Source organism: Geospiza fortis, unplaced genomic scaffold (assembly GCF_000277835.1).
Source record: "Geospiza fortis unplaced genomic scaffold, GeoFor_1.0 scaffold874, whole genome shotgun sequence".
In the NCBI taxonomy this organism is placed as follows: Eukaryota; Metazoa; Chordata; class Aves; order Passeriformes; family Thraupidae; genus Geospiza; species Geospiza fortis.
Window position 1 is genome coordinate 1,536,911 of NW_005054456.1, and position 26,838 is coordinate 1,563,748.

The following is a 26,838-nucleotide window of genomic DNA, read 5'->3' on the forward strand; positions in this document are numbered from 1 at the left end:
TGACTTAGGCACAAGGACACCTACAGTTATTGTGCTTGTGCTGCAATCCCTTACACAGGGCAGAGTAAGCAGAACTTGTCTAAGTGAGGACCTGAGAGCTCTCAAAGCATTCAGTGCTCTGCTCTGACATCACACAACACAGGGACAATGAAAGTCTTTTCCTCCTGCGCCTATGGCCCCCCCTCCACTGTTAGAAGTGTCCAGCCATACCAGTGAGAAATCACATCCATGAAACAGAGAAGGTTATTCCACAATATCCTACACTTGCCTCAGGTGATTGAAATTAAACCACAAAAAAATTCCAGCAAATAAAGTAAATATGCATCCAGCAATAATTTCCATGGCATCAGAAGCCATGTGATGAAACTATTCCAAACATCAACTTTGGTAATAGAAGTCTTGAATAGCCTTTTCAAGAAACCTTTGCAAGATGGCTGTGGATCACAGCATCAGTAATTACACTCTGGGGTTGTCCTGTGCAGGGCCAGGAGCTGGACTCAATGATCCTTGTAGGTCCTGTCCAACCCATGATTCTATGACTTCATCAACAAGATCTGATCATTTGGCAACTCATGATGCTCAACAATTTCTTCCTAAGTCTGTGCAGAAAGGGTATAATTGTTCTCAGGTCCCAGTAATTACCTACTCTGCTCATTAAATCATCTCCTTGTTTAAGATGATGACATAATAATAAAGTCTTCATCAATAGGGCAATAGTGCCTTTTCTCCTATGGAGTTTTCCCAGCCCATTTCTTTGATACTTTAAAATCACTGACAGGTATCACTGTTTTGCTGTATGGAGTTACATATTTGGACAAATCCAGTGATTTACAAGTGATCCTTTGCTCTGTTAATCTCTTATGCTACATTTCTGTGGTTCCAAAGTGCATCCTGGATGCAGCTGCATGTCTGCAGTGTGCTTCACTTGCACTGTCTTGGAACCCCAGCTGGTAACTCAGCCCCACACAGCTCACTCACTGCTCTTCCCAGCAGGATGGGGGAGAGAACTGCAGGAGTTAAAGGGAGAAAACACATGGGTTGAGATAAGGACAGTTTAATGGAGCAGAAAAAGATGAAAATAAGAATGGTGATGATGATGATAATGATAAAAAATTAGAATATACGAATCAGGTGATGCACAATCCAACTCTCACCACTTGCTGACAGATGCTTGGCCAGTTTCCAGGCAGCAGCCCCAGCCAGCTTTCCCCCAGTTTATGACACCATATGGTAGAGAATATCCCTCTGGGTCAGCTCTCCTGGCTCTGTGCCTTCCCAACTTCTTGTGTCCTTTAGCCACGAGAAGCTGAAAAGTCCTTGACTTAGTATAAACACTACTTAGCAACTACTAAACCATCAGTGTGTTATCAAGTGTATTCTTACACCAAATCCAAAACACAGCACTGTGCCAGCTACTAGAAGAAAACGAACCCTATCCCAGCTGAAACCAAGACATACTCTGCATTCCCTTGGTCTCTTAGTCTAAATTAATTCACTCTTGGAAAAAAAAAAGTTCTTGAAAGGTGAGAAAAGGAACCTCCAGCAAGTCAGTCACTTTGCATTCAGCAGTGGTAAATCCAAAGCAGCTTACCCAGTGCAGAGTTAGGAACAGAGATAGGCAGAGTTACCACCAAGTGCCACACTGTAAGCATGATGCCTTCTCACCTCTCCTGGAAATGTTTTCCTGGGCCTGTAACCTCAATAGGAAATACTGCATTTATGCATTAAAATGACAGTTTCAGAAGTTATACCTTTGGAAAAAGGACAGATATGCAAGCATGAAATTCATAACTCATTTATTGAATATATATATGCAAGGATACCAATAAAAAGAAACTAATACTGCAAACTACAACTTTGGAAGTAAAGCCAATATAACAGGAACAAAATATACATAACATTGTAGATAGGAATGCATTTACCCTCTTCCATACATTCCTTGTCTTTACACCTAATGTAAATATATGCTAGAGCAAAAGCTGCAAACGTTGGCCTAACCTGAGTGCTTTGACAAGCAACAGCTCTCCAGGATTCGTTAAGGGCTGAGATGTCACTGCAGACTAATGGCTGTGCATACATATGCATGTGCAGGAACTGCTTCACCAAGTATATAAAACAAGGGCTGTGTTCTGTTTTTTCACCTCCATCACTAATATAGTGGAATCTGACTCTGGTGACATGGAAGAAGAGTTACTAATTGCTATCATGCACTTTTGGTTCTCTTCAGATTAATTTAATCTAATGAGGATTAATTTTCTTGTCAATCTGATTCAGCGTATTAATATTTTTGGAATGCACTGATTATCACCTGTCAGATAAGTCTGATATTTCAAATAGATTATCACCTCTTCATTTTTCACTCTGTTTTAGCATGAAGTTCTTTTTCCTGTAGGCAGGAGTAAGAGACAAACTCTTCCATTACACTACATTTTAGGGCCAGATTTGGCAGACTCAAAGCACTGTAGATCAGCACAGCTCTTTGTACCTGATGAAGCTGAGACTTCGTGGAGTGTAGGGGTGGCTCCTACTACAGCCTTATCACAGAGCCTGCTGTGGAGCAGCCCGTGCTGCAGGAGCAATGTTCTGCTCACCTTGTGCTCAGGAGCTGCACTGACACTGAACCAGCCCTTCCCCCCTGCCCTGGACAGCACAGCCACTGCTCTGGGGGATTGACCTTGGGACTCTGGCATTGCACCAGCTGTATCCTCGAGATATCTGAACAGGATCCTTGTGATGCCTGTCCTTCCTTGGCACAGTCCTTCTGGGAATAGCAGAACCACAGATCTGTGAGACCACAGTGAGTTGGGGAGATCTCTTAATGGAGAGGTGCTGGGGAGAAACCTCCCTTCTCAGAGGGTTCCAGGCATCTTAAAGAGCACACAATCCTCTTGCGAGCAAAAGAAATGCCCAAAGGCAAAAAGTAACAATAATCAAATAAAATTTTAAAAAATTAAAGTGAAACCAGTTTTTTAAGACAAGTTTTGTTGAATTCATGACATTGAATTCTCTGATTGTGAGATGAAAGTAGAAGGTGCCTAATAAAAAAAAATCTCAGTAACAAATTGACTGTATTAATTTAACTAGCTAATTTAAACATACCTAGTTCACCTATAGAGCACTTTCATTACTTCTAACATTTCTGGGAAGGCAGTAGATGCTCCAGAATAATCTTCAATATATGCTTGCAAAGATTACATTGCTTTACCAAAAAAAACCTGCAAACCAAAACAAACCCCCAAAAATTCAGAGAGACTGTCTGAAATTCCAAGCTAAAATACACATAAAAAGACAGTAATGGCAGTATTTTGTCTTTTAAAAAAACGATGTAAATGTTGTATACTATGATACATTGTCATGCTTTTTAAAACTACAATTAAGGACGTAAGAGATGTACAGTAAATACACTGCTGAGGTACATTTCTTCTAAATATTAACACCACGACAGAATTACTCCCCAGCAGGTGATGCTACTTGGGAATATATAAATACAATTTTTACATTGTAAGGCACTTTTACCCAGCATACATGAGTTGAAGTCAGTTATGACAAATTTGAGGCTTGTAAGAAAAGGTTTTTGCTTTTGACTTTGCTTCCATGAATTCTGAATTGATGACAGTTTCACCAGGCCATTTCAGCACTCAGGGGCAACAGGGAAACCAGCTACTTGCTTTTCTGCTACCCGAAGGTAAAGTGCTGTTCTGGTTCTTCAAGGCAAGGAATGGGTTAATTTATCCATAACAGGAGAGTTATTGGATTGAATATTATACTAAGCCACTGACACAATGAATTAGAGCTCAGTCTCAAGTACAGTCAGTATGCTGGCAGATCTACCCCATGCAAACTTAGTTAAATACAGTAGCTGCAAACAAAGTGCCTTTTTTCCATGGGAGGGCCATGTCTGAGGCACAAACTGAAGTAATTTAAATACTGAAGGATGCTATTTTGCATTCTAAAACTGTTCTGAGTGGCTGAAAAATCTTCATGTTCTAGGAGAAACAAAACACCTTGATAGACAATTTCAATAATCGATCTGTCATTGCAATTCAAGTCACGCTTTTAATTTTGAAAGTTACAAATACAAAATAAAAATGAGCAATGGCATCATGTTTAGAGCAGTAACTGAATATTTTCTGTACACAGCAATATTTCTTTCCAAACAGGATTATTCTCCAGGAAAGCAAACAGAATTGATTGAATTCTAACAGGTAAAATGTTAGAAACTCCAATATACAGTAATTGAGTCCCTCAAGACATTAAGGGAATGCATAAGAAGACAAATGACACACGTTAAATCTTTTAAAAATACAAGTAAAAAATGCTACAGAAACTCATGTTACATATGAACCGTTTTTGCAATACCAATCACAGAAGAACTGTAGCAGTTTATAGTCAAATCAGTGTCTTTTGCTTGTTTCCTTCCTTCAAATCCAGAAGTTTTGTTGGGAGTTCAGAGTGAAACAAGTCAAAACCCTAAACAAACAATAAGGTGATGCGGTAGGAACAGACAAACATGTGGACTAGATTCAGCTTTTTGGTTTTATTTAAGTAAGTCTGAGGATGTGCTTTAACAGACCAATTGAAGAAGCCAGTAGCCATTAGAAATGACAAGGTGTTTTGAACGCAGTCAGAGGACTGTTCTTTAGGTTTGGTATAGCCTAGATCTGAGCGTTCCCTCAAGGAACATCAAATTCTAGCAAGTAGAATTCCATGATGTGATTGTTGACTTGACAGAAAAAGGAAAAAAAAATCACTAAAACAATAAGGATGATACGTGAACTTTCCCATATAGTGGTCATATGATTAAAAAATAAATACCAATCTAGCAAAAAAGGTTGCTTCCTCATTCTTCTTACAGAATATGGGACCTTTATGCACATTCTTGACAAAACATGAAGTGTTCCACACAACAGAGAACACCTGAGGTATGGACGTCAGATATGGTGGCTAAATTCCATAGTGAGTTAAGAGTTGTAACTCTCTGAAGTAAAAGAGATTGGGCTGCAAAGTCCAAACATTTGTATAGTAGGGTTTTAATCACACTTGGTGAAGTGTTCTTTGTAAATCAAGACACAGAAAGAGGTGGGTTTTTGGGGAAAGAATGAACTACAGCCCTTTGGCATGAGTTCTAAAGCTCACAGCTCAGAACCAACAGCTGCTCAAGTCAATCTCCCGCAAACAATGCCGGGCGGAATGAGCAATCACAACAGGAACAACCTGAAATGTTCAAGCGTGCTTGGTGTACACAGAGTCCTTTCCTAATGCTGCTGCCCGAGCCAGACCAGCGCGGCTCTGCCATCAACGACCTCCGGAACTCGTGCAGGAAGAAAATGCAAAATTCACAAAGTACCAGCTCGTTGCCATCAAGGACTTGTCCATGTTGTTAATTAAACTAGCTAAGACCTTCCCTCATTGTGTGAATCCACTAAACAACTTACACATTCCAAATCTTAAAGTTTTTATTCAGTCCAGAAATATAGATCTTACTTCATTTCAATGTCTGCCTTAACTTTTGACACTGTACATATTACATATCATTTATATAGTGTTTCATTTTTTTCCAGACACTGCAGACTACAAACTACATAATATTGACATGTAAAACTCTGTCACTTACTGAAGGCTCACACACATGAACGTTTCAGGCAGTTCAATGAAATTTCTAACAGAGTTGGGTAGTAAAAAGTTACTAACCCTTTTCTGATTTTTAGAAAACAATTTAAAAGAGTTAGTAGTTATGATGTCTTAGCCATTCCCAGTTCTATAACTCTGTCCCTTGAACCTGTTTAAAAAATGATGAAAACAATAGTAAATTTAAAATCATACAGAAAAGCATTTCACAGCTCTGACATTACATCTACATTTAGCAATAGAAATGAGGGCCTCCCTTCTTACACTGTTACAAAGTCAGCCGGATTTAAAAAACAACAAATCCTCCCCGTTCTTCTACAGTATGCCAATAAAAAGTACTCTGCATACACTAGATTTAAATACTTCACTGCAGTAAACTACATTAATTGTATATTGCGTTTCAGTCTTGGTAACAGATCTGTCAGGAGTAACTTCCATACCTAGTTTCCATTGAGCTGCTGCTGAGGAATGTCATTATGGTCAGTGCCTGATTTGCCACGGCTTTTGCTTTCTCTTTCTTCATCCTCTTCATCTCTTTCATCGTTTCCACTATGGTTTTTACAATAGAGTCTAGCACAATAAAAGGAACAGTGAGGATTTACACTGAAAATATCCATCCAAACCTGACTTATCTCTCAATTAGTTTTGAGATGTGCTACAAAGTCAGTTGCAAACTCTTAAATCATTCACAGCTTCCAGTCAAGCATCAGTTAAACTGAGAAGGAAAACAGGGGTGAAGAGCAGTCAACAAAACTGTGAGCAATCCCAGTTTTGCAGACCTGCCTCTCACTGCTCAGCGAATGCCCTCTCGTGGGCACAGCACGGCAGCTCAGCTGCAGCCAAGCCACAGCTCTCAGGAAGGATGGAAAGTTGTGGGGTCCAAAAAGCCCCTGAAGGAAGCTACAAACACATCAATATGGAGGAATCATGACATCAATTTTCTTGATCTAAATTACAGATTACTGGAGAAGGAAAATCTAATACAAGTCAAGTAATTTTCTCATTTTTCCTATTTACAACAGTACAGAAATTTTAAATTAGCAGAGTAACTGAAATGTTTCGTAAAGTCAACAACTACTTAAAGAACAACTACTTAAAGATACTATTTTAAGCTAAGAAATATCCTCTTTTTTAAGAATATATTGACTAGCCAAGTCAGGCAGAAAAAGTTTAATGAAATATCTTTACTTTTGTAGTAGATTCAACAATTACATAGGTCCTTACTTATAAATTCCTCGTGACATGTTCTCAATGTATTTAGCTTTGTCTTCTACTCCACAGTGGTAATGGTATGTTTTTATGCAGGCTTTGATTTCACACCCAATAGTAGCACCAGGCTGGCTGCAGAGTGTGCATTTCTGTGCAGGGGAAAGAAGAACAGCAACATTTAGCATCTCAGTCTATTCTCTCTTAGTACTCAGTTTAATGTTCCTCATATTTATGGCTAACATTTTGGAACAGAGTAATTCCTCTGGCAGATCATCCTTCCAATGAAAAGTTAATCAAAGACATGGTAAACCATAAACTGTAAGATACCAACCCACAAAACATGAACACTAGGATTTACCTGTCTGTTGCACAGAAAATTGCTATATGATTGCAAAACATGTTATTGCATGTCCAAGGCCATTTTATTGCTGCTGAAGTTAGGATGCTAATATATAGAGTCTTAAATTATTTTTTTCAAGGAACAATGTTGCTAGTTTTTTATTATCTGTCTGATCCCCTACACATTTCTTAGCACTTTGAAAACATCAGAAGTTTTAATAAAATACAGTGTGATGTTTTACCAGCATCCCCATCTCTAAGATCTTAAAATGTTTTCCTACTGAAACACCAAAACAGTTGGAAACACTGGTTTGTTTCCAATTTCAGAGAATATATTCACTGCAAGAACTGCATATTCTCTAATTTTATGTGCAGCTCCACATAGTGTGATTTTAGTAACACAGGAACAAAGCTGTTACTCTCTTATAGTTACAGCATGGCTAATATGAATCATATGGTTCTGTGATCACAACAATTATGTACATTGTCATAAAGAATCCCAAATACCACAAGCCCAAATACCACTCATATTAAGGTGATTCCTATCTGGCTGCCCTTCCCACAAGTAACAATATATTTTAATTTTGTGTTTAGAAAGAGATGGAAAAGATTGCTCCACAAAAGGAAGGAGGCAGAGCTACACAGTGTTAGCAGGATCACTAACACATTCACCACATTCTGCAGGTACATACCATTCTTTTTCCCCTCTTGATTTCTTGAAGTACAGTTTTGATATCAAAATCACCAAATTCTGCCCTTGAAGTTGTTGTTAGCTGGACAGTGCCAGAAGAGAACAACTGTAAAACAAGCAAGTCAAAGTAATGTCAGGTCCAAAGATGTTGGATGAACGTCTTTCTTCAAGATGAACAAACCAAGATGCTTGGAATTTTTTTTTTCTACAGGAATAACTGAGCACTGAACATCCTGTTTTGTGATCTCAGACAGCAAGTGCTTTACCAACAAACTAGGAAAAACCCTATGCTGAGCAATTAAAGCATTCCTTCTGATCCCAACCTGACTGCTTTAATTAGAGTAGTTGTTGCCTTGGAGAAATTTCTTTTAAAAGACAGAGGAGTAGACGAGAAGTAATGATAGGATGAAAATATAAAGTAGCAAATGGAAAGTATTATCAATTGCACTACTCAACGTTTTAGGAATATTCTATTTTCTTCCCTGTGACATATATGTAATTCAGGTTCAACCCTGATGTCAACACAGCTGTGAAGTCCTGAGGGATGAAAATGGAGAACAGAATATCATCCCTTCCACCATCATCCTGTTATATTCAGCTTTAACTGCCTTAAAACTGAAGTTCAGATAGACAAAGTAACAAAGAGCTTTGCTAGAGTAAGACTCAAGCTGCTGGCACACACCAACTCTCTGTTTAGTGAGGCTGGGTACAGAAAGCCAATGAGTAACTCCACAGATTGCCTGGACTATTTATTCATTTTGAGGTACAACATGAACCAGTGAATTTTGTTACCCAAAGCCCCACCTCACTCATGGCACTATCTGCTCATGTTCTTTGCAATGGGATCCCCTTCAGGCTGACAGTTCTACAAATGTGATCATCTAAAGGCAAGAGCTTTCTGGAACTTCCATATCCCACGCTCTACTTAACTCACACAGCCTGAATCCACAGGTCAGAAAATGAACAAAGTTCATGGATTCTTCTCAGATTGTCCCTGAATGCCTGTGAAGTTGTTTTGTTCTTGGAAAGGATTCTTTTAGTTAAAACTGTTTTCTGTTTTTCTTTTTAAATACTTCATATGCATTTAGACACTATGGGAGCATTTTTAATAAGCTAAAGCATCTCCCTGAGCTAATTCCATCTCTTAGCATGAAGCCAACTTTTATTCATATTGCCTGCAGTGAAAATAAATGAATTGCTCACTTTGCAACACTTCAGTGCTTAAGATCGTCAGCATACAGACAATACTCAGCATAATTACATGTGAGGGTACTGTATGAAAATCCAAAATAGCAATTCAGACAAAATTCACAGAATAGACTGGTTAACAACAATACTGTTACTCACCATGCACTTATAGTGTGCTGCAGCCTTTTTGGCATTAAATATATGAAGCTTTCCTCTAGCTTCATTTTCTTCTTCACCTGCATGACAGAATCCACATTTAGGTTTTGTATCACTGGGGCTGCTTCTGTGGGGAGACCTGTCTCTCTGAAAGAAAAACATTTTACTAAAATATACTGCTGGGATACAAATAAGGTTGCAATTTTAAAAGCCTGTGGCCACCAGCTGGAGGCTCAGACAAATGCAAATTTTAACAAAACTTTTATTTCAGAGAAGAAATATGCAATTCTGTCTTCTAAGAAGTTTAGCATATTTACTGCTTACATAGGAACTGCTTTCTATTTCATCTGTGCCATGTGAGGACGTAGATCTAGTGTCTTCTGATTGCCCTTTTAAATTTGTTTTTCTTGGCTTTCCCTTACGACCCCTCCTTTTTCCTTTGGGAGGTGAAGGCTCCAATTCATGTTCATTGATATTTTCTTCTAAATCTGCTTTAGAAGTCAGAAAACATCATTAAATAAGATTCTCCACAATTTTATAAAAAAAAAACTAAGAAAAAAACCCACACCAAAACCAACCCACAACCCACCAACACCAGACAAGAAAAACCACAAGTTGTATTTTCTGAATTTTGGTCAGAAATAAAAAAAAGCACCTTTTCCCCATTTATTACAAATATGCAATTGAAGATCCTGAAAGCATTACTTTTTTATGTCATACAGCTTTGCATCTTTATAACATAAGAAGGTTTATTGTTTTTTACAACTTCTACTTTCAGACCTAAAATGTGTCTTCAGACACACATCTTTACCCTCATTGAAAATAACATTCATTTAATCTACACTGAAACTGGAAAGTGTTTTCACCCATGAAATATGCTAATAATTTATTATTTTAAGATGCATAACTCCAATGTAAATTGCCCTTGATAGTATGCCAGTGAACCCAAATAATACTTCTCTCCTTGCTTTATTAATTGATGCCTGTTGACTTAAGAAAAAAATTCATCCTTTGGGTTATAACATCAAGCTTTAAAACTGAAAAGTATTTTGCCTTCAGTGAAACAAATCTACAATTTTATGTCATTACCGAATATTTTTAGATCTGCAGCTAAAACCAGCCTCCACTTCAGAGGAAATCAACCCCACTGACAACATCCCATATCAAGTATTTACAGACTATTAGGAACACAAGAACACATTTTTTAATACAGACATGCCAAAGAGGCCTGACAAGTTCCTTTGCAAATGCCAGCTGAGCTGTGACTGCACAGAGCTGAGCCCAGCCTTTGGGCACACTGGCCTTTGCACAACTCATAGCTCTAGAGAAGACACAGATCAATTCTACAAGATTGAGATTGGGTCCAATAAGATCTAGTTAAATTGTATCTGATAATTACATCTAACAACCAGCTCTATGCAGTCACTAACAACTTTCCTACTCACAGAAGCAGCCTCCTTTTTTTCCCTTTAATCTGGAGCACCCACCCCTGCTTGAACCACAAACCTATTTCAGACTTGTTTAAAGAACACGCACAGACCCCGCTGAAGGACTTCTCAAAACCCAAACCACAAACATCAGTATGAGCCCCCAAACAGAAGGAAATGGTAAAGACCTGGAACATCCACTTGATGGATATTGCCATATTGTTTTAGTGTCCAGACAGGACATCTTAGCGGGAGACTAAATGCTGCCTTGCCAGCACTCGTCTTTCTTACCTATTATCACATAAAACTCAGATCACATTTCTATGTTGTGATAACAGAGCCTCAACTGCACAAAACTTGAAGTCCAAGTGCTGAACATATTCCACAGCCACCAAGTGGGAGCAGAAGACAACTGAAGGCCTGGCCCAGCCTGGCACACAAGGACATCCTGCTCAGCTCCATCCATTGTATCTGTCACTAATCCCCAAGGAAAGCTACAGCTTCTGCTCAGTTAAGGAAGGACAGAAAACTCATCCAAATGCACCACAACAGGTTATACTGAAATTTATACTGATCTGCAAATTATTTTGGTTTAAACTTACAGATTATTCAGCTATATACAGATCTGCCCAAGTTGCTAGTAAGACACATCAGTCTGTCTACAACATCCCTATACTTTAATATATAAACTACTCTTTTCTAATTACATGTCAAAAGCACCATTTATTTTACTCTGAAAAAAACCCTAAAAACTAAATAAATGATGACACAGATGACGTAATGAAACGATACAGTTTACATTTTCCTCTCAGTATTTCCTACGTAACATTATATTTCATTTGTCACCACTTGCTAAATTCCCCAAACAAGATTATGCAATTTAGATACTGACATCTTAGACTGCACATAGCAAATTTTATTGCAATCTGAAAACCTCTTTCAAAAAGAATTCTCTTTTTATCTTGTTCATCACATGAACTCTCCACTGATTATTCAAATAAATTTGTGACTATTTGTCTCTATTTTTACCTTTACAGAAATCATAGATGATTATTCTAGAAAAACAGTGTGTGACTATTGAATCCATGAGCCTTTAAATGACATCAGTAAGAAGTTAAAAGTATTCCTTCCAAAATAATTCAGTGGACTTCCCTACTATTTCATGAAACAAAACACAGTCCATTCACTGCCACTCTTTATTTTTTCCAAAGATCCTTGTCAATTTTATCAGCCAAAATGCTTTCCACTTCAGTCCGCCCTTATTTTCTACAATAACATTAAAGCATGTCCTGAACTCTTTACAGTCCCACTTAAAAAACCAGAAGTGAGTTATAACTGCTAAAAACCAAGCACACCTTATGAAAACAAATTTCTTAGAAGAAGTGTCAATCTCCTAATAGAAAAAGTTCTTAAGTGCTATTTTTAGTCTATAATTATTACCATATTTAATATTTGAAGAGTAAAAATGCTGTATTTTTAAAAGATAGTTTCAGTGTATAATAAAAAACCATGAAGAATGCACAGCTTTCCTTAAAGGAGAACTCCTCTTCTGTGCTCAAAACTACAACTTCCAGAGGTCACACATGAAAACCCAGATGCTACATGACACCCCTTCACTAAAATACAATTCCTTGAAGATTTACATCTCCTACTTCAAGTGATGTGGACCTACAGAGTAACAGCACCAAGATGTGAGGATCTGCTCTGCCACATCCATCCTCCAAGCCTGATACCTGAAACATTAAAGCTCCTCTCGTTTTTACAGCACCCTGAACTCTCAGAACAGAACAGAACAGAACAGGGGGACTGTAACCAGTGTCAAACACATCTGCCCTGCATGGTCTTCATGTTTAATTTACAGCTTGGTGGGTGCCCTATCCCTCCCCTCAAGCCCACTGCCAGCTTACCCTGTGTCCCTGGCATCTGATGGTTGGGTGTTTCCAACTTCTCATGTCAGCTTGAACTAAGGAAAACACAAAAAGTTGTTCAACTCCTCCCTGACCAGGTGATGCTTTATCATGGATATCACCCAACCTCTGAATCCCCTGAGATTCCCTAGAATTCCCTCTTCAGCTACTTCCCATCCCATATCCCATTACTGCATTGCTTTTTAAAATCATGACAATTTCTCAACACAACTTTATCTAAAGTTCTAAGGAGGTTTCTATGAGCTTCTCTCAGAAGTCCCTAAATGCTAGAACTGAAAAGAGCCCAATACACAACATGGCCTGAGAAAGGGGGGGTTAGGGTAGAAATCAAGAAGAAACAATCTACATTTTGAAAAGCACCTAGGAATAGGATGTTGTAAATTCAGATGAGTAGCAACAAGCTCCTAATTTGCATTTTAGAAATCCAAAGTACCACAGAAGGAACCCTAGCAAAATGCTGTATTACATCAACTGTTAACAGGGAGATTCAGCTTCAGAGAGAAATCTAAAAATTCTCCTTTGATCATAACTAGAAGGAAAAAGGATCAAGATGTTTTGCTGTTTAAAATAAGGCTTGGCAGAGAAGAGATTGAGAAATCACTGATCCATAGTGCAGCAGCTTGAAATACACATGGAACCCCTTTCCAAAAGCCAGGTTAAAGCAAAGTAATAAAGAATTAAGTGATTTAAAGGTTGTGAAAGAACATGTAAAAAGAGGATGTGTACAATAAATATGGCTCTATTTACATCCTACAGTACCTTAACCAACAGAGTAAGAGAGCCAGAAACAAAGCAGGCTGATTTTGTATGAGGAAGATAAAAACTAAAACTACTGGCAAAATATATCTGCAAGTAGAACTGGACATAGAAAGAAGCCAAAGCATTGAATGCTGAAGGGGCTGAGGCATGCTGCTATATAAATCTGAAATCACACATATGCAGGTAAAGTTTTACAGTGCATTTGGGATAAAAGAGAAACTAAAAATTCAAGGAACAAAATCAATCTTACTAGATTTTTAGAAGAGAAATAGAATATAGCAGAAAAAGAAAAGAGTATTTCAGCGTGCTAGAGTAAAATCTCATTAAACGATGGCTGAAACCAAATAACCCATATGAGCCAACATCACTGTTTTAAATTGGAAAGAAACATCAAAAAAACCCCAAAAGAGCCTTATTGGCCCCACAGTTAATACTAAAAATGTGGATGCATCTATAAGCAATAATTAGAAACAGGGATTTGCATAAGCCCCCTTGCAAACAAATACAAAATCAGGTAAACTAATAATGAAATAATAGTAGTTTTTACCAGCAGATGATGTGAAATTAACGACAAAAATGCTGAATATATTTTTTGTGTTATCTTTTTCAATGGAAAAAGAACAAGTTACATTAAACATATTTAAATTAAAGTAAGAACTGAGAGGAAAAAATTAAGTTACCCCTTAGGTCCTGCCACTAATATGTTCTGTTTTCCAAAAGCCCCAGACACTTGAAGGAACTGATGACTCTCATCCAGAAGTTACTTGTTATGAGGTATTTGAGATTATTTATTTAAGTACATTTAACGCAGAAAAATAATAAAATAGTCCTTACTAACCACACAATTTAACCACATTTTCAAGCAAAGAAACACTGGCAAAGACTGAAGACAGATGATGCACTTGGCTTATCTGCACAATCACAAAGCTGATGAATTTGTTGAGCAGCTCGAGCCTCTCCGTGTAACACCTTTCCTAGATGGGAGGAAGAATCAGAACACCACAGGACAGCTCCTCAGACAGGACAAACCCTTCACCACATGACTTTTACATTTTTCCTTTTCCATTAGCCTTGTGGTTTTCCATAAGAAAACCTTGGAGTTTCTGCACAAAACCTCGTTAGTCTATAATGGGACACTGCTAATTCCTGCCTGGACCAAGTGCTCCTGTGGGAACACCAGGTACACATTTGATGCCACACCCAGAGCCAGGCAGGCTGAGTTAGCAGAGCCTGGGAAGACTTTCTCACCATCAAAATCCAAAGGACCCCAAAGTGCAACATTACAGAACCATTTACACCTGATGGTTACTGCAAACAGCATGAGGCAAATGTGTGCTAGGACCAAGGCCACAGAAAATGCAACAGGGAACAAACACTGCTCGAAGAATCAAAGATGAATCAGAATGTTACCTAACTAGAATGTCAAAAAGTTGCAGATGTTTTTCCTGCCTGGTTTTCACAGCACTTTGGGAAAGTACTCAGTGCACTACAGATTACAGTGTCTCAGAGAAATATCATCCTGACTCAACTTACTGAGCAGTGTGAGAAGCACAGATTCCATGTCTGATCTTCACACTGACATGAAAAAGATGCTAAGACAGGGAATATCCTCATTTCCACTGTGGAAACATAATTCCCTGAGGCTTTGAGCACAGCTACAACAGAAATTACAGACATTTTATTTTCTGACCCCACAGTTCTCAAGCATGTGCTTTAAACATTAACAAGAGAAGTCACACAGCTCTTTGTTAGTCTTTGTCATACCACTGTGTAACAGATAAAATTACATTCTTATCTTAGTTTATATTAAGCTATTCCTCATCAGCTGAATTTTTTTAAAATTCAACACATCAGGCAGGGCAGCCTCACCTGCAGGGAACTGAGAGAGGCCAGTTTTTTTCATTTTTCAACAATTATTTCCAGTACATTGGAATAAATTCCAACAAACAGATCCAAAACATGAGTTCAACAATACTTCATTCTTCAAAAAGAATAAATGCAATTGTATCAAACGGAACACTAATTCAATTAATGGTTAGCTGTGATCATTTGAAAGCACTGGCACCAATTCCTGTAACCTATTAGGTACTGAAAACTTAGCTTGCCTAAAATTCTGAATGAAGCTGTTACCTGAAGTTCAGTTATTTTGTTACATTTGTAAACAGCAAGCCAAAAACCTAGATGTCCTTTTCCCAGTTAATGGGAACAAAGCATAGAAAAGTCACTCTGAATTACACAAAGGAAATATAGGAGAAATATAATTTTCCTATTCTATGTCACCTAAATACCAGGCCATATAGATAAATTAGATAAACCCAACAATGTGTTTAAACAGATAATGAATTTAAGAGCACAGTACTCGGCTGCTATGTTCCACATTTTCATATTCAAAGAAAGCAGAAGGTAGTTCAAGTCCTGTCATGTGAAGAAAAAATAATTCCCATCACTCATTAATTTTGTCTTGATGAGTAGATACCAAGTCTGATGAATCTTCACATCACCTGAATTTCATAACAGCAATAAAAAACATCTATGAGGTCCTTTTTATTAAGTCTTAGTAGGTAACTTAATCCCAACATAGGTGCTTCAACATTATTTCCATGCAGCCTCAAGAGATCTTCTTTAACTATTATTAATTGTTTAACAGACAGTCTTTTTAAACTAGAACTTCTAACAAAGGTGCATGGGCCAGATCTCAGACTTGGGCAAGTATGCCCCCAGAAGCATCCATTTTCTAGGGAAGGGAAGGAAAAATCTCACTGTTATGCAGCAGTGCTGCCTACAGAAAATAAATTGTTCTGGGCAAACCAAACACTCGTAAAAACTCTTTGAACATCTACTAATATAAGTGACAGAATAAAAATACTTGGACTGGAACAATTCAATCTGGATACAAAGAACCAAGTGTAAGAACCCACAGATGTTTTAAACTGACCAAGAAAAAAAACTGCAACAAATTAATCATAATAAAAAATCCCCAACCCAAAAGCAACCCAGAGAAGGAGCAGTTAAGTTTCCATTAAAAAGGACTGATGGTTCCAGCACCTCCCTGCACCCACACTGGGTGACAGAACCACAGATAAGCTTTAACTGTTCTGTTAGGAAAACACTGCTAAGCAAAGATTAATGAAAATGAAACTAAAACAAGATTAAAAAAAACCAAGAAAGCCACTGTGTTAACATCTAGCTTCCCTGCCTAGTCAAGTCACTCTCCTCTGCCAAGTCCGTTATCTGGTTTCACACACCACCATTCTTTCACATTTAAATGCTTCCTTGACATTCACATTCTCATCAAGAAACAAACAAAATACAAACACAAAGTTTAATCTCACCATCCAACACCTTCCAGTTGTCATTTCACTTAGCAAACTTCAGCATTCAAGTATTAAGGGAAAAAACCTCCCAAGTCTATTCTGAAACTCTGAAAACCACCCTGTAATTTCTGTCTGCTAAAGTTAATCAGTGTTCAATGTGGCAAAATACCATAGCTATGGAAATTACTTATAGCATTGTATCAGGCATATGCAATATGTGTTTCTACTTTTCTTTGATTTAAAGGAGGTCTACCACAAAAGAGCCCCAGCTCCTGGCTTTATTAAATCCACAACTGTAAATATCAATTATTTTATGGGTAAAGTTTCCAAAACTGTATGGACTAAAAAGAAAACATATTCTTTGGGAAAGAGCACTGACTGGAACTTCAGTGAAGTATTAAATAAAGAACTGGAAACAGGAATGTGAAGTTTAGCTACATATAGTTCTAGAAGTGCAAAGCTATTTCTAGAAGTGTAAAGCATGACAGACGTAAATATTTCAAACAAAAAAATGTGCAAAGTGCTAGATAATGTACTATCAGGTTCTTTGGCCTCAGCTGTTCTGAGTGACACTGAGGGCAGAAGAGGAGAAATGCACAATCTAATAGGTTCTTCATGAGTCTAGATGAATGTTTTAATAAACTACCATCATCAACATTTAATTTAAAAAACTCACAAATTTTTCCTAATATATCTATATAAAATTTAAAAGCTTTTGGTGCTAGAAAATTACACTGTAAAATTGGAGATAATGGTTTCTGAAAACTCTTAAAGAAAAGCACAAGTTCAGATCCTGCAAGGAATCCCAAGCAGAAAAAATAATTCATTGGTTTTGAGTTCCATGCAGAATTGGAGGCATTTCTAAACACATGTCAAACACTGAGACATTTGTGAGCAAGTATAAAAGATTATTTTAAAATATCAGTTAAAGAGATTAATCTCTCTGGACTCAAAATGTCTTTAACACTCTGTGTCTGCTAACTCACAAAGCGACCCCTAAACAAACACAAGATAACTTGACCTCTTCTCTTTGGAGAACTAATTATAACATAGATACTCTTTTTCTTGTTTAAACCCAGTAAGAGTAAAATTAGAGTTTTATATATAGGCACACAACAATAATGATGTAAATAGACTAAAAAAAAGAAATACATTTTCTTTGGTATTTTCTGCTGCCTTCAGAATCTTTCTGAACACTGAAATAACATCCAAACCTTTACCATTAAAAAGTTTACTACCTGTAGCATAAAAAGCAATACATTATCTTAAAAATACATTTGGCATAGAGACTGAAGTAATTTATGATGTTTAATTTTCCCTAAACAGTTGCATACTCCTCCTTAGTTAAATCTGAGGACATTTCAGTTGAAAACAATGCAAGAAGTAAATTACCAACTGTTTGCTTACCCAAATTCAGATACAGTAGAAAAAAAGAAAAATACTTAATAAAAACACAAAAGCACAAGTATTTTAACAGACCACACAATATATCTACATTTGTGGCATTTCACTGTTCTTTTCTGCAAAGCTTTAGTGAATGGATCCGTAAATTTTTTTTAAAATAATATGATTCAGAAACTTATCTCTAAGTGAACTCATCACAACCCTTTTCATTTACCATTGGGTGTTTCTTTTTACAAGAATTAAACTCTATTTACTAGTACAAAAAATAATTAATATTTAGGAACATTAGCAGAAATCAGTTGTTATCTGACAAAATCTCAGATGTTAATATTGTGAATACTTAACTACAAATATAAGCCAGCTTCTTCCAAGAAGGGAAAGTATAACTTCTACCCAAACTTTGGTTTTATGGAGTATCATATCTTTTGAACATCCTAAAATTTATGGTTGGGGGTTTTTCCCACCTCAATCAATAATTTTTAGAGAAAATACAGAAATCAGACGGACTTCCAAACTCATTGTTTTTCGAAAATATGTAGTTCTAATTTTTACTGAAAACACTTATATTCTCCAGAAAAATTAAATTTAACCAAGTATCTTTCTACAATGGGAAAAATTTATATTGAATAATTTTACCTTCAGAGTTATGCGTAGTTTTCTTGTGTTTTCGACATAAAATCCTATAAACAAAGTAGTTGAAAACTGTCAAGTCAGTCACGAATCACAGATTATTTACTCATCTTTTAAATTTAAATGCCAGTACATTTTTCTCCCACTTATAAGACTCACTGATACACAAATCTTGCAGTGAAAATATGCTTTTCTAGCACATCACTATTTTGAATGCCACAATCATAATCAGAATTTTTTGCAACAGTTTTGTTTAGATTCCAAAGTGGGGTTTTGTTTTGCTTTGTTGTTTGTTTTTTAAACAAAGAATGTAAAATACAAATTAAAAAATAAACATAACAAATAAATAATAGTTACATGTAAATGCCTTGTGAAGGTTTCTCTCTTATCTGAGCTTTATCATGCAAAGCACAGTAGTAGTGATATGTCTTGTGACACGTTTTCACATCACAGCCAATGGTCGCTCCGGGACAGTGGCACAAAGAGCACATCTGGAAAGGAAAAGAAAGAAATACTAAACAAAAAGCAACATGAATTGTGCTGAGTTCAAAAATAATATATTTACCACTCCTAGTGACAAAACAAATGGATTTATGTACATGGTATTCCTCTTCCTGCTCTCAGGTGTTTTGCATAATTTATTATAAAATTAAGAATTTTGTTACAAGTGTGCAACAGGGCAATAACCATCAGATGCATTATCAACTCAACCACCTTTATCAACTCAATGAAGAATATAAGTAATTTATTTTTGTGGAATGTATCTGATGAAAGTGACAAACCTATTCACCTGAATGTCCCTCTCACAAGGACAGTCGTTTGTACCAACCATTTCAGAAAAGTCAAAATCATAATTGTATCTTTTTAATTCTGAATTATGTTATAAATGCAAGAGGGAAAAAAATGACACCCATTTGAGAATGAATCCTGCAGTCAGAAATACTGACAACCTGCAAATTTACCTCAGCATCAGCAGCTAACTTTATTTTTTTTCTACCGTATGTCCTAAAGTCCTTTCCAAAACACTGAATTTAGTGAAATATTTGGTACGCAATTAATTTATTTCAACTAAACTAAATTTTGCTCTTTGTACTTATATTGCAAAAAAAGATTAAAAGTGAGTCTGTTGCTTTGCTCTTCTTTCCCATTAATTAATTCTTCTTGTATCAGACACATAGATAACAGCAGCTATCTAAATTAGCCTTCTAAATTGCTCATGGTCCTTCTTATACTGTGGTAGGAAAGGAAGTAATTGACAGTATCACAAAGTTTTTTCTTTATTGCTCTCTTCTGACTTAATATTCCCCAAAATCCCAGGATTTCCCATTAAACTCACCCCCCCAAGACAACTGGAGCTTTTTGTTTGTATCCTGCATATTGCCAACACCCCCAAAAGGTTACAATCAATTCCAAATCTAAGTATACAATGTAGGATATTCCCTACATATATATATCTATATATCTCTCTATCTCTGTGGATACATTTTTTCTCCCCTGCACACATTTAGTCAAGTTCTCCTTCCACTCTCAAATATGCCAAAAAAATATACCACCAAAGTTACCAAATATACCACCAGCCTGTTTTTCAATTTTAACGAAGTCAACTGAACAGTAAAAATGTCAAAGCCTTGGATCATCTCCATTTACTCCTCTGCAAGCTCTGAAATGGTACAGTTATATACTGTTGCCTAGTTGTTATCTAATTTTTATGGGCATTTTATCTCATAAATCTGTTATCCATTATGGTTTTATATATAATAATTGCTGATCAAAGTTCTTTAGAAAAGCCTAGGCTTATATATCCAGCCAATCAAGTTCAGCCAGAACCTCAGTTTTTTTGAAAGCCAGAAATGACTAAAAGAAAACTTTCTTTTTATGAACACCATAATGTGTCTGTAAAACAAAGCACACACATTTCATCCATGTTTCTAGCAAGCAATAAACCTTTCCATTCACAGATACTAGAAATAATACAGATGATTTAAATAATTAAGATATCAGTGACTTGTTCTTCCAAATATTTAGACTTCATAAGGTTTTGTGTCTGGCCTACCAAGGTTTGAACCTAGCACCTTTTCTCAGACAGATCTATTGCCATCAGAAAGTCTCTACATTCTGTCACTGTCCCTCTGGTAATGAGGTCCCCACTGTCAGAGCCCACCTGGCCAGCAGTACCTCCTGAGGGAGCACAAACTGAGCCCAAGCCATCAAGAAATTCACCCAACCCAGTGCTCTGGGGTTTTTTGCTCAATGTGCTCCCCGAGAATGGACTGGGCAAGCAAATCTGACAGAAGGGATTTGGGCTAATGAAAAACCTTTACCTTTAAACTTCCCACATGCCAGTGGAGAAAGAATTCCTCCAGAGAGTGATTCAGAGCTGCAGCCCTCTGCCAGCCACAGAGACAGGCACCTAAGTTAAGATCTAAAATTATCTTGTATGTTTTCTCCAAAGAGGAACCAACTCAGAACTATGAATCCATGAGATTGACCAGATCCAGGTTTTCTACAAAAACCTGAACAAAGTGCCTGGTACGCACAGCTGGTGAGCTCCAAGAATGGAGCCATTGCAATAGAAGGAACATAAAGAGATTCAGAAGCAGAAAGAGAAACCACCAAACACATTAAAAGAAAAAACCTTTAAAACCCTTTAAGAGACACAGGAATCAAGTATTTTCTTTATGATCATTAGTTTCATTTACTACCAGGGTCTTTGGAAAGTCCTGATAACAACATGAATGACTGGTGAACAGTTATTTCTTTCAGCTAATTAGAGCAAATGAATTTCCCTAGATGGGAAAAGATTCAAATGAAACAGTGGATGAAATTGTAGACTATTATTATAAAATGGTAGTTCTACAATACTTTGGACTTCCTTTAGTGGTCCAAGAACTGGTAAATACATAGAATGCTTTAAATAATCAAGCTGAAAGGTTTTAATGTGAGGAGTGAACTGATCATCTGGTAAAATTATTTTAAGAAGAGCCTCACTCATTTCCCCAAACTGAAAAACAACTAGTTCTAAATAAATAATAATAAAAAAATCCTTATGATTTTTTTAATTCCAAGAATTAAAAAAAAAGTCATTGCTGCTCAATCTCTTTAGTTTGGTGGAGCTGCAATGACTACTGTACCCACATACCTCAAAAGCCCTCTACATTCACAGCATTATTTTTTAAATCAATATAAAGGGAGCAAAATGTGTATTTGGTAGTTAAAACTAGATTTTGGCAGTAAACGCACGTTCTGGTAAAGGCACAATTAACACCCTTCCCAAGAGCCTAGAATGTGAATTTCTTTCAGAAATCTAACAGAAAATATTAAGTACACTGAACAACTTCCTTGCAAACTTTATGGAGGGTATGAAAATACTGTCTTTAATTTTCAAGAGCCAAAACAGGGACTTACCAGTTTTGTGCCTCTCTTTATTTCTTTCTGAATATCTTCAATAGAGAATCCACCAAGACTCTCATTATCAGTGTGTGAAGAAACCAGTGCGGATGAGAACAGCTAAAATTGCAGAGACAAAATCTGTATTTTAATTTTTAAGGGCATAAGAGATAGAGAAATTTATAGATACGAAACCCACCAAAGTGCAGTGGTTAATCACGTGTGCCAATTCCAGTCTGGGTGGCTTTTCCACGTGTTTGCAGCGCTTTCCCGGCTCCATCCCGTTCCCGGTCACTCACCATACACTTGTGATGTGCCGCCACCTTCTGGTTCTCCGACATCAGCAACTGCCCACATTCGTTATCTTTATTCGACCGACAGAACCCACACTTCCTTTGTCTGGAGGAGACTTTCTTCTGTCCGACTGAGCTTGTCATGATTTTAAACGACCTTAGAATGCCACTGCAATCCTGTCAATGCTACAGGAAAAAAGAACTGCAATCAGCATGTTAACATCAAAAGGCAAATTAACATAGTATTGGATGCTTGGAAGTGATCTGTCCCTTTTCTTTATGCTACTTCAATATAGCCAAATAAACAGGCGACTGGCAGAGGCAGTATTTGGCCAAATTTTAATGAAATTTTTTCAGCAAGAAAAAGCAGTTTCTTTACAAAAATAAGTTTGAGAATTAAAATAAAACTTGGGATGCTAATACAAAAGCAGAAAACTGAGAAGAAGTAAGTGAAATACAATAGAATCATCGGGGGAAAAAAGTTACTGCAACTTATTTTTATAGTTATTTATTACAGGAAAGGAATCTGTAGGAAAAAAAATATATGTACATGCAATGAAATTCATTCTACTGAACTCCTTCAAAAACAGAAGCAAAGAAAAACAGTTCAGCACAGCCTCCTGTACAGGTTTTGGCTGTAAAGGCTCACACCAGAGCACATGAGTAAAGAGTAGAGATGAGATGATAAAATATTACCACTTTTGGTATCAGAGGTATCTTGTGGCTACTCAAACAGCATTAGGAACAAAATTTTAGATATCTCTCCGAGGTGCTGCAGTGGAAACCTCTCTGTGACCAACAGTTAGTTTGGCAGTAGAGGTTTCAGTAAGTGCACGAGAGCTGCTGTTCTCAGCTCAGAAAAGTAACTTAAAATTAAATTCAGTATGAATCACCAACTTTTCAAGTGCTACCAGCAACACGTTTTAAAATGTAACACTGAGGTCACAGTGCTCAACTCAAGCAGACACAGCTCGTGCAGAAGTGAGAATATTCAATGAGTGTATGAATATTTTGGCCCAGCATTAAGAAGTTTGTTAAGTTCATTTGCTTCTACATCTACCAAGAAATAAAAAACTCATCTTCTTCAAATAGACTTTCTTAGAGCTTTTTACTTTGGAGATTTCAGCCTTACTATCAGAATTTGCCACAACTGCAATAAAATCCTCCTCAGCCTTTCTCTTCATTTGACTCGGCTAAGTAAGAAAAGCCACTGTAGGGTTTAATATTTGTGTTGGAAAAAAGTGTAAAATCCAGCCATAAATAAGAGAGCAGGGTTGCAAAACATCTGGACTGGGCTACAATGGCACAGATCTGCATGAAAATACACGGCTGCTCTCTGGAATTTGCATGGTGCTGTCAGAAGCTCATAATGCTGGTATCACTCACTCCTCTCAAAAGAACGTCCTCAAGTTTCCATCGGCTCCTGCTGTCAGACCCTCCTGCTTTAACAGATTTTCACAGACCTTGGAACTGCTGGCCCTGCACCGTTTACTGCAAAGCTCCTGCTCTAAAGGTGCCTGTCCTGTCCCCCAGCCTGTGCCCTCCCAACAGCTCCATTTGCTTTCTGTTCTAACTGTGAGCAGTCCACGCCGCTGCCGCACACTCAGAACAAGAATGCAAAGATTTCGGATCTTGCTGATTTGCACAAAAAATGTGCCAATCTGGATAAACCAGTCACACCCTTCTGCAGTGGCAATAGGGAGTCCTTAAGTGTTAAAACACAAAAGAATTATTATATTGTATTCTTCTGAAGAAAAAATAAAACAAGACTATTCTGTAATCCCTTCTGAGTAGAAAGAATGATTTCTGAAGAGACAGACAGACAAATATGTATGTATGTATGTATATTAAAAAATAAAAATCTGGGTATTTTTAAAACTTAAGGATTATTTGGGAGCAGAAAAAGACCTACAAAAGATGAGCAGGAAGTAATATCACAAAGATTACTTGTTTACATCTCACATTCAATAGATCAACATAAATCACACAGGGATGTTTAGAAATACACTAACAAAGTGATGTAAAATGCAAAAGTTTTGGGTTTGTATAAACAGTGTGGTATATAAACACACAATCACTTGGGCCTATCAGTTTCATTTTATATTCAGATTATATTACTAAAATATTGACACCAACAATACCAGTTATCAAAAGGAAGATCAAGAATTTCCTTGTACATGTGCACAGGTCCTACTGACTCTCAGCAACAAGAATTACTAATAAAACAGAGCTACCTTTCAATTTAAGCAGCAAGTTTGTATTTTAGAAAATGAAAGTAATTTATAGCACACATAAAAAATTTTTAAGTGGCTCTCATCATATTTAATTTATAGGAAAAACAACTTTCCAAGACACAAGATTATAAAGAAGCTTCTCACAGCTCACTGCTTTGCACCTCCCAGTGCACTACAGGCACGTCACTGCAGCAGCACCAGAACCTGACACAGCCTGACTTCCTCGAGTACTTCTGCATAGTTAGATTTTTTAATGCTCACAGTGAAGTTAAAAATAAAAATAATGCCAATCTTTACTCGATACATGGATGCTAATGTTTAAAAAAAATCAAATATATGTTTTGCAATACTTCACAATTACAAATAATTTAATACTTGAAAAATTATTCAAAACTCAAACGGGCCAAAAAGGAAATTCACGTTCTTTTCACCATCAGATTAAATTACTCTGAAAGCATTTCACAACGGTATCTAAAAGTTTTCTTTCAAATCCCACATTTGTTGTAGGTTTGTTTGTTTGTTTCACTGGGCATTTATCCTATTTATACATTTTTAAAGAGTCTTGAAAAATCTTTAGCATGAGAAACATCTATAGACCTCTCCATAAATTATATCTGCTTTCCCATAAATGTGAGAAGACACTACTCTCAGATCACTTCTCTTTGTGTCAAAATGCACTCATCCTGTCCATTAAAAACAGAAACAAAACACATTTTCTGAGAAAGATGAACCAAGTAATGCAGCTACAGCCCCACAATTCTGAATCCAAGTACTCAAAATTCTGTTTTCTTCTCTCAAGTTAAATCACCCAGAACAACTAATCTAGTTTGCCAAGTATCAAGCTACATTTCATTGGAATGAGAAAAAACGCAAGTTAAAAACAGCTCAATATTTTGGTTTTCCATGTTTAAAGGCTAACAAATGAGTAAGAATTACAAAAAACAGTGATTACATCTCCTGCTGATAGAATTTTGTTTGTCAGCTTTGTCAGAGTCTCACAGACTGGATCACAAGGAGTGATGTACTGTGGAATCACTGGCTGGGAGATTTTCACTGTCTCCACCAAAATGGAACACACATACTACAGACACAAAGATTATTCCATACAGATCAATTTTCCATGGGCTTATTCTAAGAAATGAGAAGTTACATGTTCCCCAGAATCACACAAACAGAAATTCACTCAACCGCTCTCCACCAAAAAATTTGGGTTCATTTGCATTCACGTTTCTTATGTGCACTAATGTATTAAATGTGGCGCTTTCCCTCCCAGCATCTTTATTTTATCTTTAAAGCAGCAGGTTTTACACCCTCCTGTAGTTTCTGTGCTGCTTTACTGAGCTCGAGGCAACAGATTTCCTGATACAGAAGTGCAAGTTCAATAACTCTCAGGCACGGGATGCCCTCAGTGCATGAGACATTGCTCAGCACCAAAGAATGGAAAGTAACCTGGACTCTAATTTCTATTTATTGCCCAAACATGCTTCAGGATCCTGATTATAGGAGTTAAAACCTCACCTGCATTTCATACAAAAGACAGTCATCTACACACTGCACGTGTAAAGTTTGTTTTGCTGTGTGACCTGTACAATTCCCAAACTATATTTCAAAATATTAGAATTTATATTTGTGAAGAAAATTTCAGACGCCTAGGGAAAACCTGAGAGAAGTAAACAAGCTTCAGAAAATGCCACTGCAGATGCTGAAGTGGTTTGTTCTCTCGGGAAAAGCTACAGAAAATATTTGTGCTGATTTTTCCAAGATGCTCACTGGAGATACGAGTTACAAGCTTGCAAGTGCTTTGCAGTTTCCCGGGTCGGACACCCATTGTTGGGAGGTTTATTTTGGAGAAAGGGGGAGTGAAGAAGAGGAGAGGGAAAGTATCCTGTAGGTTCTGTGGCTGAGAACCCAAATCACAGGTCCCATAGAAATTTTCATCCAAGAGTTACATTGACACAGCATCCTACAGTCACTGTAAAAAGCAGGATGGGAATTTATCCATGCAACTTCCTTTAAAAACCCCAAAAAGACACCGAACAGGGGGCAGATACGAGGGGAGAAGGGCAAACCCTCGAACGTCTAAACAATGAGAGCAGAGCAGGTGACTACAGCTGACACAGAGCCAGCCCGCCGTCAGGGAGATCTGGCAGCCGGCGCTAAGGGATCTCCAGGAAAGTTTCCATCCTCCCCCGGGGAGCGGGAGCTGGGCCGATAGCGGCACCTCCGCCGCCGCCTCCCCGGGGATGGCCGG

General features: G+C 37.3%; 1 protein-coding gene across 2 annotated transcripts; it reads right to left on the reverse strand.

The window, feature by feature from the left end:
- Positions 1-1,779: 1,779 nt before the first annotated feature.
- On the reverse strand, positions 1,780-22,780 carry PHF6 (PHD finger protein 6). Of its 2 annotated transcripts, none has more exons than XM_005427832.2 (10): positions 22,360-22,780; positions 22,079-22,180; positions 19,031-19,164; positions 18,680-18,723; positions 9,536-9,702; positions 9,215-9,358; positions 7,869-7,973; positions 6,853-6,986; positions 6,069-6,198; positions 1,780-5,779 (listed from the first exon to the last, which is right to left on the reverse strand). In XM_005427832.2, the coding sequence occupies exons 1-9, from the start codon at positions 22,495-22,497 to the stop codon at positions 6,069-6,071; spliced, it is 1,098 nt and encodes a 365-aa protein (XP_005427889.1). In that variant the 5' UTR covers positions 22,498-22,780; the 3' UTR covers positions 1,780-5,779. The 2 variants fall into 2 exon arrangements, with proteins under 2 accessions (XP_005427889.1, XP_014165310.1); XM_014309835.2 differs by having other exon boundaries at positions 9,536-9,699; positions 22,360-22,779.
- Between the last annotated feature and the right edge of the window lie 4,058 nt (positions 22,781-26,838).